This window comes from Paramacrobiotus metropolitanus, unplaced genomic scaffold (genome assembly GCF_019649055.1).
Source record: "Paramacrobiotus metropolitanus isolate TYO unplaced genomic scaffold, Prichtersi_v1.0 Parri_scaffold0000002, whole genome shotgun sequence".
In the NCBI taxonomy this organism is placed as follows: Eukaryota; Metazoa; Tardigrada; class Eutardigrada; order Parachela; family Macrobiotidae; genus Paramacrobiotus; species Paramacrobiotus metropolitanus.
The window spans coordinates 1,419,828-1,435,279 of record NW_026570222.1 but is presented as its reverse complement, the minus strand read 5'-3'; the positions used below and the strand labels follow the sequence as shown (position 1 = coordinate 1,435,279).

Here is a 15,452-nt window from a genome sequence, read left to right as displayed (position 1 = left end):
AATAGGTTTACCTATCGTCCAGGTTAGTTAGCTTCTACCGGTGTCGCTTGTTCGTTAATATCGTTTCCGGACAAACACAGATCGGCTTCCAGCCGGAGTGAATCCCTGGCTCCCAAACCAGCCATTCGTACCTGCCCTTCATGCGACTTTAACAATATATCACATAAAGGCGCAGCATCTTTGGAAAGACAGGATATCTGCAGTTTGAATTATGCATGGGAACACTAAAGCGTACATAGTGAATTATGCATGGGAACACTAGAGCGTCCATGGAAAGACAGGATATCTGAAGTTTGAATTATGCATGGGAACACTAGAGCGTCCATAGTGTAAGCACTAAGCACGTGCCTCAACGCCATCTTCGCCGGTGTAGCCGCATTTGGTAGTTCGACATCCCTCAAATCCGTACAGTGTACAAAACGTAGTCTGCAGGAATTCCAAGCTATCCAACGAATCCTTTAAGCCGGGCTGAATAACTCTTGACATTTCCGGTTCTAATCAGAGAAAAAAGGACATATATACGGCAAAAGGTTAAGTGTCACTCTGACCGTAACTTCGAATCAAACGAACGAAAACCAAAGCAGATTTTTCTTTAACATAATGCCGAATAGGTACAATACTGACAAAAAGTCTGTTTTTATCGATAATATGATAACTCCATGCCAATACATACTTTTAACAGTTTTTTAAACGTCGTCATGCTGAAACAGAACGTGAGAACTCACTTATATAATCCGTAACCCGTAAAGACGTGCAATAAGTCAACTGAACCTGAACAGCAATTATGAATACAGATTTCCGTTACAGCAAACCTTGAACTGCAATCAAAGCTCTTTCCTGCACAGTCACGATGCCCATTTGAGCACCCTTCCCCTTCTTCTGGAAGTCCAAGACTTTTTTCGTTAAATATTCTAGATCTTTGCCGCACAACCGGCGTTAACAACTACGAAGAGATGTCCGTGACTGGTGTTCATCTGCACCGTATCATCAATGATGCCACCGCTCTCGTTGGATAACAAACTTAATGTGCCGCTGTTTTCCGGTTGCTTTTTAACATCCGACACGCAAACAGATTCCCAGAACTCATGCCGATCGTTGCCGTGAATGACCAGCTGTTGCTTGTGAGACACCTGCACAACAATTAAAACAGCATAACAAAAAAGTAAACATTCACAAATTCAGACAATCCGATGCATACAGCCATGGAAAATAATACATGGACTTTACGGTAGTGGTAACGTACAGGATAACGTAATCGGCAGTACGAGTATCGTAACCGCTGACTGACCATGAGATACTTAACAGGTACTTTTTTAAGCATAAATTAATATCAACACGAAAATAAAATCATAATTTAATACACGGCACGCAAGAAAAATGCAAGACCTTCCGTCAGCAATACTGTACTTTCATCAAAAATACTGTAGTGTTTCCGAGTATGGATGTGAGATTCCGAAATGGACTGGTCTTGATAAATCAACGGCATTGACCGGGACTACCTGCAAAACGTCTGAGAAAGTCAAATCTCTTATGTTCTACTAAAACGCTCATACCCTTGCATACGAAATCATTGCACAAGCGAACGAAAACTTTAACCCTGATGCCAAATCCGTTTTTGGTGGCTGAAAGTTACAACGACTATGCCAGTGCGTGAAATCGTCGTCCGTGCTAGCCAAAGCTGCGATCGAATCTTTTCTTCGTTTGATGTCGTAACAGGCGTCCACTCCAATCACCACAAGACTCATTGGATCTTTTCTTCTGAAAAACAAATTAACAATACAAAATTTGTTATCATTATCTTCATAAAAGCAGATTTAGCCTTACATTGTCAGCATTTTAGCCATGCCAAATGGATCCACCCAGCCTGCAATTGATTTGCAAAGCGATTTTCTGCGCAAATGCGCGCAAACGATCTGACCTTCCCAGTGTACGACTCATAATGACCTGCGAAGCGATTAAACAAGTTTAGAACTGTGATATCCATAGAAAAACTTGTTTAATTATTAGAGAAAAATATTATACTTCGTTTTCCACCGCGGCTTTAGCAATGCTACGGGCATATGTGATGTTTTGATCGGCAGTTAGCATCATTATCTGAGGATTTCCGAGCGGCATGCCAAGACTTTGACTGGCGTCACGGAAGGCGCGAGCAGAATCTTCCGCATTTTTGGTCCCGCTTTTCGAAAATCAAGGTCCAATGTTCCGCCCTCTGGGATCCATAAGCTTTCCACCGGTCGTATTACGCGTCCAGTCGCCGTTTTCCGGAACAGTAACGGGATTTGGTGATTGACCACAGATAAAGCTGTTCGCGCTGTAACACTCGCCCAGGCATACGTAGCAATTCTTTACTAATTTTGATGCCGAACGTCTGTAGAATTTTCTGGGCCTCTTGGCCTCGGTCAAGGTCATTTAAAATACCCTTGATTGTTTCCGCACGCTGTTGGGGATTCAGTTTGGTGGCTATGGCGATGGCCTGAGCAAAGTGAATTTGTCAAACATAAACGCCTTAACCAGTATCAAATATCGATATTTCAAAACGCCGTACTGAAGTACTAAAAGTTCCACAGTACAGACAAAGCGTTGTACGTGTAGCAAGCAACAATACTCGCAACCTCTGTGCAACCTTACAATGTTTTGTTATACTTGAAATTTACAAAGAATTAATTAAACGGTGTACTAAAAGTACATCAGAATTTCAACCACAATCATCTCAAGTTTCAAAAGGCACTTTTAGGCACAGAATTTTCTATAATACAAAAGTAAATAAATCATCAGCGGAGAAATGGTACCTTCATGGCCGCAAAACTTGCCCGCAAATCATCCTGGATGCCAGTCAGCTGACAGAGTCGTCGCTTGTTCATCTGCCGATCTTCATAGCCATGGGAAGATAAATGATGCAGCGTGATCCACGTCAACCGATCCCGCGTGCGTGCAGGGATGCCGGACTCCTTAACGCAGCTGAATGAGACCAGAAACAAACCGGATCAATTCATAAAACTTCCGACAATAAAATAATGCACGTGAATGTATCATACTTTATAGACGTAAATTTTAATAGCAGCCTGTACGGAATAGCACTTCATCGGATTTTATGTGTCGTCAATACCGGCGGCACATTTTCAGGAGGCGGCGTACTGTATTAAATTTAATGCGCAGTAATAGTTACTACTGTATTAAATTAGACTTTTCTGTCAGCGCAGCGGCCTTTTCACTTAATATGCTCGCCGTATGTTTAGTTTTCAACAGGCCGTTGCGCCTTCACGATAAAACAACACATCCAGAATTTACAAAACCTTAAATTCGGCAGAAGCAGTAAATACAACGCTCACTTACTATGACATAAAGCTCACTTCTTCCATCTAAACTATCGCTTTTAACTCTGCCGGTATCAGTAATATCAACGGAGTAACACCACGGGTTTTCTAAAATTCGGATACACTGATTTGTCATATCTACCTTTATCCAAAATAATGTTGTAACATTTCCTTTGCTTCGCAAAACCTGAATTCCATGAAACCCATCATCCCGCATCAGATCCATACTAGCCCGAATTAACTGAGCTTCAACAGGGAAGCGGCTGATTATATCGCACACCGGGACAGAATCCCTGGAATGGCCAACTTGATTTCTTAAGTACTGCGGAAATTTTCTGCGACATCCACGTCGGCGTCAGGCAGTATCAGCCGACAAGATTTCTTCCAGAGGAAAACCTTTCAATCCTTCTGATTACAGCCGAGAACAAACAACTGCCTTGGTGACTTCTCGCCCTCCGTGCGCAATTTGTGGTTATTAAAAAAGGAAATAAAGCTATTTAGCTTATCCTGAATTCTTTCCGTGAATACTAAGTGCAAAACCATCATGTCGCGGGCACTGGTCATATCCAAAATTCGCATATTTTCCATGTGAATGAAGATAGATCGAAACAATTTAATCACAACGCGACCCAAGTCTCTCCAAAGCCGTTCTATCCGCTGATTGTGAACTGACGGTCCCATAATGATACTGGCGCGGTTCGGCCCCATATAATGCTCCATCCAGCGTGCAACTCCGAAATTTTCTCCTAATTTGAAAAAAATAGTAAGATCATTCACTACTGAGAATTGACGACTCGTAAAAAGAAAAATACACTGAGGAAAAGCAAAAATCGCAAAACTGACAAAAGCGCAAAAATGGTATTGTACCGCCGCAATCGCTTCTCACTCTGGACGGTACTCCCCAAGCTTCAGCACCAACGAGGAAGGCTTGCAGCACTGTGCTTGCCCGATTGTTCGTTGCAACGACGAGGGAAATAACCGTCCGAGAATAACCGTCAATAATACCGTGTAGATGCAGATCCCCAGCGGACCAACTTGTGATTGCCATCAATGTGCCACAACGCGTTCGGTCCAGCATTTGAATAAACGCGGCGAGGAACAAAATGGAAAAACCGGTTGGCTATGCCATAAGGATCCACTCTTCTCATAGAAGCCAGAATTCTCGTGCGTTGAACTGTTAAACCTCCTGATTTTAACTGGCCGTTAATGTAACGATATCCTACGTTCGGGAACGAATTTAAAATGTCCACAATCACGCGATCCAAATCCATCACTCAATTCCGAGTACTGAAAAAGCAAACGAATTTAAATTAACACATAGCCTGCTTATACCGTATATAACAATCAAAAAAGATAAGAATTCACCAATGCAAATCTGCAACGAACTAAAATATCTACGAGTACTACACCCAACCGTGCCGTGATGCTGGCACATCCCTTACTTTCCTATTCAAGCCAGCATCTGCCAATCTGTACGTGACGGTCCTCTTAGAAACTCCATACAGCTCAGCAATACATTCATAACCTCGAACCGCAGATCAGTAAATCATCCTCCGGAAGAATATTTTTCCATCTGGTGTGCTGCGTGATGGGAAACGGACACAGTCCGTTTTCGTCTTCTGCAGTAGATCCCGTAAGCGACTGGAGTAGTTTATTAACACATCAAAAAGCTCTTGCGCTTACCGTCCGCTCCTCCGGAATATTTTCGCAGATATCTCTCGTATATCTAACAAAGAAAACATTCAAAATTCCAACAAATTTATCAGCAACCGTTGCTGTTTGGGCAAGTTACCCATAAATAATCCATCTGTCAGCGCTCCGTCAACTATCTTGATCCTGATCCCATTCTGGACTATTAAATAACGCTCCGCACGTCTTACAACCGAGTACGCAAACTGAAAAAACTGATCCATTTCAAATTTCTCTTGGTTTCTAAACAAATAAAGTGATAAATACTGAAAAATTAGAGACTTGCTCTTAAATGGATCGCAATAATCCAAAGTCGCTAAGAATAAACAAATTTCAGTACCATTAGAAGAGCATTTCCAGTAAAAATAACTGTCACTTCCAAAGAATGCGTTAAATTCCACTCACTCATTGGAACTGGTGGGTGGAATTGGAATGTACAAGAACTCAGAAAATTCTTCGAAGTCCGGAAATTAGGCTTCCGGTTCAGGAGGCGGCAGTCACGTTGATAAATCACCACTCTATCATCACCACTTTTACACTTTTAATCACCCCAGTCTTATCATCATTGTTAAATCAGCACTATCTAATCAGCTCTATCTGATCAGGACTACTTATTTAATCAGCACTATTGATTCACCGTTGTTAAATCACCACTTAAAGATCACCGATGTAATTAAAATCAACACTTATTAATCAGCAGTTATTATTCACTAATTATAGATCACCATTCATAACTCAGCACTTCACGTTATGTTAATTTTGCGCGTTTTGTACGCCATAGTACAGTACATATCAGGCGCACACAGCAGCATAGTGTCACACTGACTCCGACTTTCACGGAGGAGAGTCCCGACTCGTATGGAATTCCGAATGGCCGGGAGTTTTGTTGATGTTTGCTGTTTGATTTAGAAAGTTTGATCAAAGATCAATGATTACAAGACAATGAATTTGGATGGTTTGATTTAAAACCATTGATTTTCAGATCAGTGATTTTCAGTCAATGATTATGAATCAATGGTTTTCGGACACCATGATTTTAAATCAGTGATTTTCAGATCAGTGATTTTCAGTCAATGATTATGAATCAATGATTTTCGAACACCATGATTTGAAATCAGTGATTTTCAGATCGGTGATTGAAAATGACTGACTTAAATGTTTTGATTTTGGATCACTGAATACAATTAACTGGTGATTCACTGGTGATTGTATTAAATCAATGATTCATTAAAGACAGACCTGCAATCATTGATTGCCATTCATTGGCTTGCCATCAGTGATTTTCAATACGTAACCGTCGCCGCGTGCAATGGAAACCCGCTATTCAGACTTGGAAAAGTTTTCACGCTTTACAAGTTCCGATTCCTATCTACCGATTCCAATAAATTTACTCCAGTAAAAGGTTTAGAAATCATTCAGAGTGATACACAAATAATGATATGTTGCAGTGCTTCACATTTTTAATTATTTGATGAAAAATGCGAAAAACAAGTTAAACGAAGTTCTGTATATCACCATAAATTCTGTTATACTGTAAAAGAAGAAAAGGATGGCATTCTATGCAAGCGAGATAATATAAGTGTTCCAGTGATCCGGTCACGAAAAACATAAAGCTTTTACTCCAGGCAGGACATTAACGGGTACTCCAGGATGTACATTAAGTAAGACTGACCAGTGATAGCTGAACATTAAGCTGTACTGCAGGCTTTCCCACTAACTAAACTTACGAGCTAAATAGTTCCATTGAGTTATTCGCACACATACCAGACGCATATCGTTTTATGGAGAAAAATTAGCTTTGTCAAGCAGTGTTTTTTATAGCGGGGTGGTCTTTATTCTTATCGTTTAAAAAAAATGAAGTTAGTATTGCAAATCGTCCAATGACGCGTCTGTGCGCACTTCAAAGACGCCACCCATCACGCATCCGAAATACTGAAATTCGGTGAAAACTGAGCGCTGGCCCGCCTGTACGACATCTGCGTTGGCAATAAAGAGTCTTTATTTGCTTTAGTTTTGAGTTTACAAAGAGTTCACAAAATAGATTGTTGATATTTTCATGTGCATTTAAGGTTCAAAATCGTCGAAATTAGATTTGGAATTTTAGAACACAAACAAAATTACACCGCGTTCAAGTGTTTAGTGCTCAGAATCTACAGCGTACTTTGTGCCAGCTTCAGCTAAATCCGGATATGATCAGCCAAGCTAATAACCACGCGATGCAGCATGCCCGCAATCAGCGCTGCAGAAGATCGGTATCTCCGATGCGTGATGGGCGGCATCTTTGAAGTGCGCACAGACACGTCACAGGACGAAATGCTATACTTAATTTACATGTTTTTAAACGATAAAAATAGAAACCAACCCACTACAAAAATTTTTTCTATAAAGCGATAGGCGTCTGGTATGTGAGAATAACTCAATGGAAATATTTTGCTTGTTAGTGTACTACGGCTATACTACGAGCTGTACTACAGGCGGTACATTAGGCAAACAAGTTCTGTACACGCCGGAGTATAGTTAAAATGCAGAAGATATTAGTTAAGCATATTGAATATTTTTGTAATTATACTTAATCACATTAGAAATAATTTGAGGCGTAAAAATTGAAACCGGTAAACTGGAAGCATGGATATATATTTGATACGCAAGACAAAATTATTAATGAATTTTAGCACTGCATCGAGCCGAATTAACAAATTCATAAAACCAGAGACGCGGACAATCTGCAGCTTTCAGAAAAAAAAACACTTTTGTCTTTAGTTTTTTGCAAAAAAAGTGTTAATAGGGTGACTTATATTGCGCTCAGAAAAGTATTTAAGAATTCAGATGCATTACGTTAAACAAATCAACAATCATTGCGATGGGCTGCCTAAATTTTTTAATATCCTAAATTCTGTGTGCTATTACTATATTTGTTTTTCTGATGTGATAAAATACAATTAAGAAAATATTCAAGATGCTTAGCTGATATCTTGTGCCATATGGCTATAGTGCGGCCGACCCCGGCGTGCTGGTTTGCCTCGCTTGTTTGCCTAATGTTCCTGTAGTACAACCTGCAGCACAGCCCGAGTACAACCTAGTGCATGCCCTGCAGTCTAACCTGTAGAGCACCAAGTTCAATTTAGCAATACCATTAGCATTATTTATCGTACAGCCAGCAGTACATCTCAATGTACGACCTGTTGTAAAATGTTTGCTTTCTATGATTCAGATACATGTGTTGCTTTCGTATTTGTTTAGAATGTTGTCAAATTTTCTTGCAGAGCATTACAAAATTTATCCATATATACTGAACGGAGTTTTTGTTTTCGAAAAGTAAGTAAAATCTATGTGCACGCATTGTTATCATTTTTTATGTACATTACTACAAAAGGATTAATAAGCTTTCTAAGTTAAGATGTTCAATTGATATACATATTGCTTCTCGTCGATTTTCAGTTTGCCAGTTAATGGAAGATGTAAAAGCAATGGTGGTTGTTATTTCATCTTTGCTAATGAAATGTCAAGTTCTTATCCAGAAGAAAATGTATTATTTCGATATTATTTTAGTTGAATGTCACAAGTAATACATCATTATTATGCTAGAATTAAAGCTGCACTAGCAATTAGTTATCTGGACTCAGTATTGAGTAGCTGTGCGCAATTCGGATTGGTTGGGTGGTAGTGAACAGGAGTGCGCAGCCGCGTTTTAAGACGGTTTTCTTGTGCCGCAGAGTCTACGGTGCACTGGATACCAAACATTTTCGTGTTTTCCAAGTCCGAATAGCGGCATCCAGTGCACGCGGCGACGGTTGCGTATTGAAAATCACTGATGGCAGGTCAGTGCAGGGCAATCAATGATTGCAAATCAGTCTTTAATGAACCATTGATTTTAATTCAATCGCCTGTGAAATGTATTCACTAACCCAAAATCAAGCCATTTAAGTCAGTCATTTACAGTCACTGATCTGAAAATCACTGATTTCAAATTCATGGTTTTCGAAGATCATAGATTCGTAATCATTGGCTGAAAATCACTGATCTGAAAATCACTGATTTCAAATCATGGTGTCCGAAAATTATTGATTCATAATCACTAAAAATCACTGATTTCAAATCATGGTGTCCGAAAATCATTGATTCATAATCATTGACTGAAAATCACTGATTTGAAAATCAATGGTTTTAAACCAAACTATCCAAATTCATTGTCTTGTAATCATTGATCTTTGATCAAACTTTCTGAATCAAACAGCAAACATCAACAAAACTCCCGGCCATTCGGAATTCCATAGACTCGCGGTTTGTTTGATATTAATTTTGTGAGTGCCTTCGCCGACTCGCGGCAACATTATAAGGTTCGTCATCCCGTAAGGCGTAATGCACAGTTATTACTCATCCGTCGACGGCGGGTCGCGTCAGTGACTCAGATGTCTAGCGTTATAGAATCTACCCATTCGAATTAGATTCATACGGTACATTTGTCCATTGACTGTCTCCTGTCTGCAGACTTTTTTCAATTCATAATTTTTCCGAACGTACAGTAGTCTGCTTCAAAGAAACGGATTTGATGCGTAATCGCAGTTGCGTTTATATTTTTTTCGTCGTTTATACCGGATCAACCCATAAAGTGAACTGCCATTTTTAAAGAGCAGTAATTCAGAGCTTTCGAATCTGAAGTTATTTTATTGGAATTCTCTAATTCATCGATGCCGACTAATACCGATCTCAAACCTCTCCTTCCAACGTTCAGGGTTCTTCATCGACACGCGAAAATGACTCGATTCTGCATGGCTCTGTTTGATCTTAGTGGAACTTTACATGTGGATGATCACGCCATTCCTGGCGCCGTACAGGCGATTGATCGCCTACGGCAAACAGGAATGCCTTTACGTTTTGTCACCAACACAACGAAGGAGAGCAAACGGATGCTGCATCAAAGATTGACAGCTATGGGTTTCCATATTAATCCCGACGAAATCTTCACTTCTATAACAGCAGCCAGGAAGATCTTGGAAGCCAAGAAATGGCGACCATGGTTACTAGTTTCCGATGAAGCAATGGAAGACTTTGAAGGCCTTCCCACTAATGATCCTGATGCTGTGGTAATTGGGCTAGCGCCCGAAAAGCTGAACTACGAGAATATGAACAAAGCCTTTAACATGGTACTGAATGACGGAGCTCACCTTGTGGCTATTCATAAGTCACGATATTATCAGACCAAGCACGGAAGTGCCTTAGGTAAGCATTTTCCAAGAATTTTTTTGAATTGGCTTGAATGATTAAGTTCATAAATCTCGAAGCCTAAATTTTAACACTTTTGCTAATGCTTTTGCTAATTTTTCAGGTCCAGGAGCTTTTGTGACGGGTTTAGAATATGCGACGGACACGAAAGCTCAAGTGGTGGGTAAACCGGACGCTGCCTTTTTCTTATCGGCTATCCCTGGCGTTCTGAGTACGCATAAGCTGAATGAAATTGTCATGATTGGTGATGATGTAAGGGATGACGTATGCGGCGCTATGAAAGCCGGTTTATCGGCTATTTTGGTTAAGACAGGCAAATACCGCGAAGGTGACGAAAACAAAATAGAGCCACATCCCACATTCATTGCCAGCGACGTAGTCCAAGCCGTCCAGTATATTCTGGAAGAGCTGTGATTACCGTGAAAACGTTTGGGGAACGCTGCGTTGTGGGAGCAAAGTCCACATTGGCGCAGTGATCACTGATCGATGAACCTCAACCACTTCCTGTCCGCTGCGGAATGGGTGTGGAATAGACGATTGTATTGGTTTAGTGGTCTTCACCAGTTTTTGTTAATGATAATGTTTGTGGGTATTATGTCTGCAGTTGTTGAAAATTCCCTTCGGTTTTGTTGATAAATTTAAGTACCATTACTGTTGTTGAAATGGCATGGTCTGTGTTTTCGGTTTTGAAGCCGTTTTCGGCACCGTAACTTATTGGTATGGTTTGAACATTCTGAATTCCTCCTTCGATATTTTTACGGCTTAATTTTAAATAAATCCACTGGCACACTGCGGCCGATATCGCATGCGGAGTTTAAATTAACGCAGTGCTATAGGCATAACTGTATTTTCGTATCGTAAAAGCGCATGGGAGAAGGCTGTATTAAAGGCGCTAGGCGCATGTTCTGTTCACAGCAAGTTCTGTTCACAGCAAGCGATCAATGCAACTTCGAAGTTTTCGAACTGAGAGGTTCGAAATTCATGGCAGATTTTGGAAATACCGTTAATTTTGCTAATTATGCAATAAAAAAAATAGTTGTACAAGTTTTGACTTCATTGCTCCAATTCATTTTGAAAACTCCAGTTAGGCATCTTCTGCTCCAGGCCCCGACCAAATGTCGGATACTTCAAACGACTTCAGTTTGTGCATCCGAAGGCGGCTGGCTTTATGGCCAGAACAGTGACAATGAACAAAGTCTAAAATCTGGTTGCTAACTCAGCTAACAGATATGACGATATGTAGGTTAACAACCCATGCAAGCCAGGAAGATTTAATAACATTTGTTTTCCAGCGTGTGCATTCTTGAAGCAATTGGCGTGACTTTTATCCACGTTATGCTCCTTTGTGGATGAGGGAATGTGAGTAACTCTCGGCGCTCGCTCAACTGTCGAAAAACCGAAACTTGTTGGAGACCCATGCAGTAAGCCTTCATAAAGAAATGATTTTTTCCGGGTAGATATGATCTGTGAACCCCGTTCGCAGTTCAATGTTAATGACAAATTTAAAAAAAAACTATGGTGTTAAGTTATTTGACAATAGCGAGCGTGGCCTGTATCATGTATGGCCAATATGGGTGTTGCATCTGTTCTTTTAGATATCCTGTTCGGTGTGCTGATTTTGATTTTGAATACCAGGACATGCAAGTGACCCGCAGTTGCTAGATTTTACATGTTAGTTCTATCAGCTCTACGCAAACCACGATTCCAGTTCGGTTTCTTGTAAAGGTTTTTTATACAGTTGGCAGTCCATGCTGAAGGACGGAAAATGTCCGATTATCCGCTGGTGCAGAAAACTGGCCGAAAGCGTGTGTCAGACTTACCAAATATGGATGGCAGTGCGCAGCATGAATTGCAGCTGCGATGGAGACTGAAGCCGCAGGATGGATCGAATCCCTCCGTTGATTTGTATGCGTGCTCATCAGTTGTAGTAATGGAATATCCCTTCGGGAAGTCATCCGTTTCCATTCCAGGTGGCACGAAGTCTGGCTCCCAGAAGAACTGGTCAGTACGAAAATGTGTGGATTTCGAATTGCGGACGATATCGAAACCGAGGAGCTTCTGACAACCGCCGCCACCAGCCCGGCTCGACTGCGAGGAAATCATTTTAGCGGTCCGTTTAATGTGCAGAAGGGTGTTGTCCACGCTCGCACTGTTCTCGATCACCGTCAAAGTCCTCTCCTCACGTTGGATGGCGCTGAACAAATGGAGTATCGCGTTGTGATTAGCGCATTCGGAAGGTACGTGTGCGAAAACACTGTGTTCGGCAGGTGGTTTTTTATGTAGTGCAGTTTCGATGACAGCTTGAACAGCAGTGCTTTCTTGCAGTGGTGCCACAACTGAAGTTTAATAGTGGCAGAGTATTTTAGCATAGATTGCCGACGATTTGCCGTGAAGTAATTCCTAAGATGTAGCGCGTTGCATTGTTCTGTTATTGCTGGTCTTCTTCGCTTTTTTATGTATTGCTGGTCTTCTTCCGTTCTGTTCCCCGTCATTAGTCGCAGTAATTAACTGTTGTTTTGTTTAACACTGCAGTGAAGAAATGATCTGGTTGCCTGCCGAACTTGTGGCACCGGCTGATGTTTCTCGCTATAACAAGAAGCGTACTGCGCCTCCATCTCCTGTGCGGAGCCCTACCTTTCCGGAAGTGACAAACATTAAATTACGGAATGTTTGTCAGGAAGAACTAAAGAGAGAATCAGTGGAGCATACACCCGTCTTGAAAGATGCAGTCGCTAGTAAGATGGCTCATCTGGGTGTGTATTTGTTGCAGCTAAACGTAAATTGTCATGGATCCGTAAAGCATCCTGTTCTTCAATTTTAGACAATTACAGTCGAAAGACTCGCAGGGCAAAAACAAAACGAAGGGTTTCGGAATTGGATTCTGGTGCGTATCAGCGTTGTACGCTGGATATGATACTGTTAAATGCAGATTATTATTTACAGCACTTAATTTCAGTTCTAGTAGATTTAGAGTGCAGTTACTGTAATTAAAACCAGAATGCAACAGTAAGTAATGTTAATCCATATGTCTTCATTTTTCAAAAGCATTTTCATAGGTTCGGTTAATTTAAACTTACTCGTTTCCCCATGTTGATTTACATTACCGCTTTCTTTCATCTGAAAACTCCGTGCTTGTAGATCAAGAAACTGCCGCCGACGATGCTGTTAAAAGAATTCTGCGCCAGCGAGGCTCAATGAGAAGTCTTAGTGTGATGCCAAAGCATAACTACGGCTTGCGTATATCATCGAGAAAACCGGTTTATTGTGAGACAGACGAAAAAAAGGAGGAAGAATTTGTTGAGAGAAAACAGGAAGACGAAACAGTTCGAAGAAAGGAGGTGCCCAGTACTTCAGTCCCTGTTGAAAATCCTGATAAAACTGCAGTCGCGTTGAAATTGTTAGCCAGATCACGAGAAAAGCGTAATAAGCGGCGTGCAATGTCCATGATATCTCAACCATTTGCCAGGGGAAATCCAGTTAGCCGGAGTTCGTCGCCAGATGATGTCCCTATTGTCAAGCGGAAAAGTGAAAACGTTCGCCGATGTTATTTTGACGAGGATGATAGCCATGATGACGAGGTCTCCCTTACTTCAGCTTCCGTGCCAGTAGCGCAGAAAATGTCGAACGAGAAATCCGCCGAAAAATCTACTGTTGTTTCGCTGGCAGAGGAACTTTCGGTGCCCTCTGCGGAAAAATATGACACTCCTATGCAGTGTCCGGCACCGGAAGCAACACAGAATGCGGTTAACAGGAGCTCGGAAAAATTCGTAGTGCTGGTGCAGCATGAAATGGATGGTGCTGTGACTGCGTCATCGACTGCTCCTGAACGGGTGGACGAGAATGGGCGTATGCAAGATGATTCTGAGGAATGTCATGCCGATATGAGCATGGAAATTGAACCCCACCCTGTGCATCCCGTTCATGTTTTTAGCCTGAACAATTCCTCTGCATCACTTGACGAAGGAGTGTATTCTGAAGAATCAGACGTGCGCGCTGAGGATATGGCCTCTTCTTCCGGCATCGCAGAGGTAAGTGACATTATGGAAGGATCTTTTTGCCATCTGCTCGTACATGGTGTTTTATTTAGGAACCGCTTTCTGAAGTACCTGTCTTTTCTCTAAGTGGTTTGGAACAAGGAAGAGTAGCCAAAGCCATAGAAGCTTGCGCCGAACTTGAAATGATCAATGTTGGCAGTCCGTCCTCAAAAGAAGTACGATTTTTGGTTCGATATGCAGACGAGCGATTGCCCCAGCACGAAGCTGTGCGCTATGATGTCTGCTGGAAGTATTGTCCGCAGTTGATGATTTCCTATTTCCGCTGTATGGGATTCGATTCCGGATTGCTCAGTTCTCCTAGGTGATTAATGACTTCTTGGTTTTCTGTTCCTTGTTTAGAGACTAACTGCAGCACCGTTTTTCCGGTGTGGTGTTAATATTGTTTAATTGTACAGTTAGGTTCCTCTGAATCACAACGTTTATTTTGCTCACTGATAGTTTATTGTTTTGATCTGAAAGATTTAGCTTTTCTGCCAGAAGTGCGAGCGGTGTCCTTTTTCTCCTTTTAATTGCAGATGATGATAATACTAGCAGTTATTAGAGTAGCTTTCTGACTGATTGATATTAATTTGTGAGATCGACCTGCTGATTTGTGCTGGCACAACGTATTTTGAATTCCAAAGAATAAATCTCATTCGCCATCAAATAATGCTGTACGTCTTTTACAAATTGCGGGACAAGCGTACTGATTTCACAAAAGAAAACCGGAATACGCGGCTCGGAAATTTCCGGTGGCCAAAAGGCGCATAGCGCAGCAGTTTGTAATTGTTGAAGTGCCGGACAATTTTAATTGTTTTTGAAAGCCTAAATTTGCTGTCTGGACAAAATTTCTTGTGACTAGTGATGAATAAAATAAAACAATATGTTTCAAGCGTTGTAATGCCACTCGCTTCTCGTGCTGCATACACGTTAATAGATTTGGTTACCGTTTTGCGGCATCGTACTTGATGCAAGGTACATGTTTCGTCGCGTGCAGTGGAGCTGTAAGTAGATAATGTGCAATCTTCATAAATGTTCCGAAGTGAGCAGATTTATAGGTAAATACAATTTGCTAGCTACTATCTTCTTTGATCTGGAAAGGCCATTCTATAGATAGCAAAAAGATCTCTAAACCGATACAGCATGCACTTCGCTTTCAACACATGCCTAGAAGGTAACAGCCGTGTTATCT

At 41.2% G+C, this 15,452-nt stretch overlaps 2 protein-coding genes, 1 long non-coding RNA gene and 1 pseudogene across 6 annotated transcripts; 2 read left to right on the top strand and 2 right to left on the bottom strand.

Moving 5' to 3' along the window:
• Positions 1-23: 23 nt before the first annotated feature.
• Positions 24-1,631, bottom strand: LOC129588717 (aminomethyltransferase, mitochondrial-like; annotated as a pseudogene).
• Positions 1,632-2,215: 584 nt separating this feature from the next.
• Positions 2,216-3,487, bottom strand: LOC129590221 (uncharacterized). Its single transcript, XR_008690722.1, has 3 exons — positions 3,457-3,487; positions 2,790-2,958; positions 2,216-2,473 (listed from the first exon to the last, which is right to left on the bottom strand). It is a non-coding gene; the product is annotated as an uncharacterized LOC129590221 (long non-coding RNA).
• Positions 3,488-9,413: 5,926 nt separating this feature from the next.
• LOC129582359 (haloacid dehalogenase-like hydrolase domain-containing protein 2) lies at positions 9,414-11,084 on the top strand. Its single transcript, XM_055473876.1, has 2 exons — positions 9,414-10,223; positions 10,330-11,084. Exons 1-2 carry the CDS (start codon positions 9,692-9,694, stop codon positions 10,638-10,640), a joined length of 843 nt encoding a protein of 280 aa, XP_055329851.1. The 5' UTR covers positions 9,414-9,691; the 3' UTR covers positions 10,641-11,084.
• An 88-nt stretch (positions 11,085-11,172) lies between these two features.
• On the top strand, positions 11,173-14,916 carry LOC129582331 (uncharacterized). 4 transcript variants are annotated; one of them, XM_055473850.1, is made up of 9 exons: positions 11,173-11,465; positions 11,519-11,647; positions 11,822-11,897; positions 11,965-12,131; positions 12,197-12,463; positions 12,759-12,979; positions 13,048-13,110; positions 13,365-14,254; positions 14,314-14,916. In XM_055473850.1, the coding sequence occupies exons 4-9, from the start codon at positions 11,992-11,994 to the stop codon at positions 14,584-14,586; spliced, it is 1,854 nt and encodes a 617-aa protein (XP_055329825.1). In that variant the 5' UTR covers positions 11,173-11,465; positions 11,519-11,647; positions 11,822-11,897; positions 11,965-11,991; the 3' UTR covers positions 14,587-14,916. The 4 variants fall into 4 exon arrangements, with proteins under 4 accessions (XP_055329825.1, XP_055329840.1, XP_055329818.1 ...); XM_055473865.1 differs by having other exon boundaries at positions 11,442-11,647; positions 12,759-12,961; XM_055473843.1 differs by having other exon boundaries at positions 11,442-11,647.
• Positions 14,917-15,452: the final 536 nt, after the last annotated feature.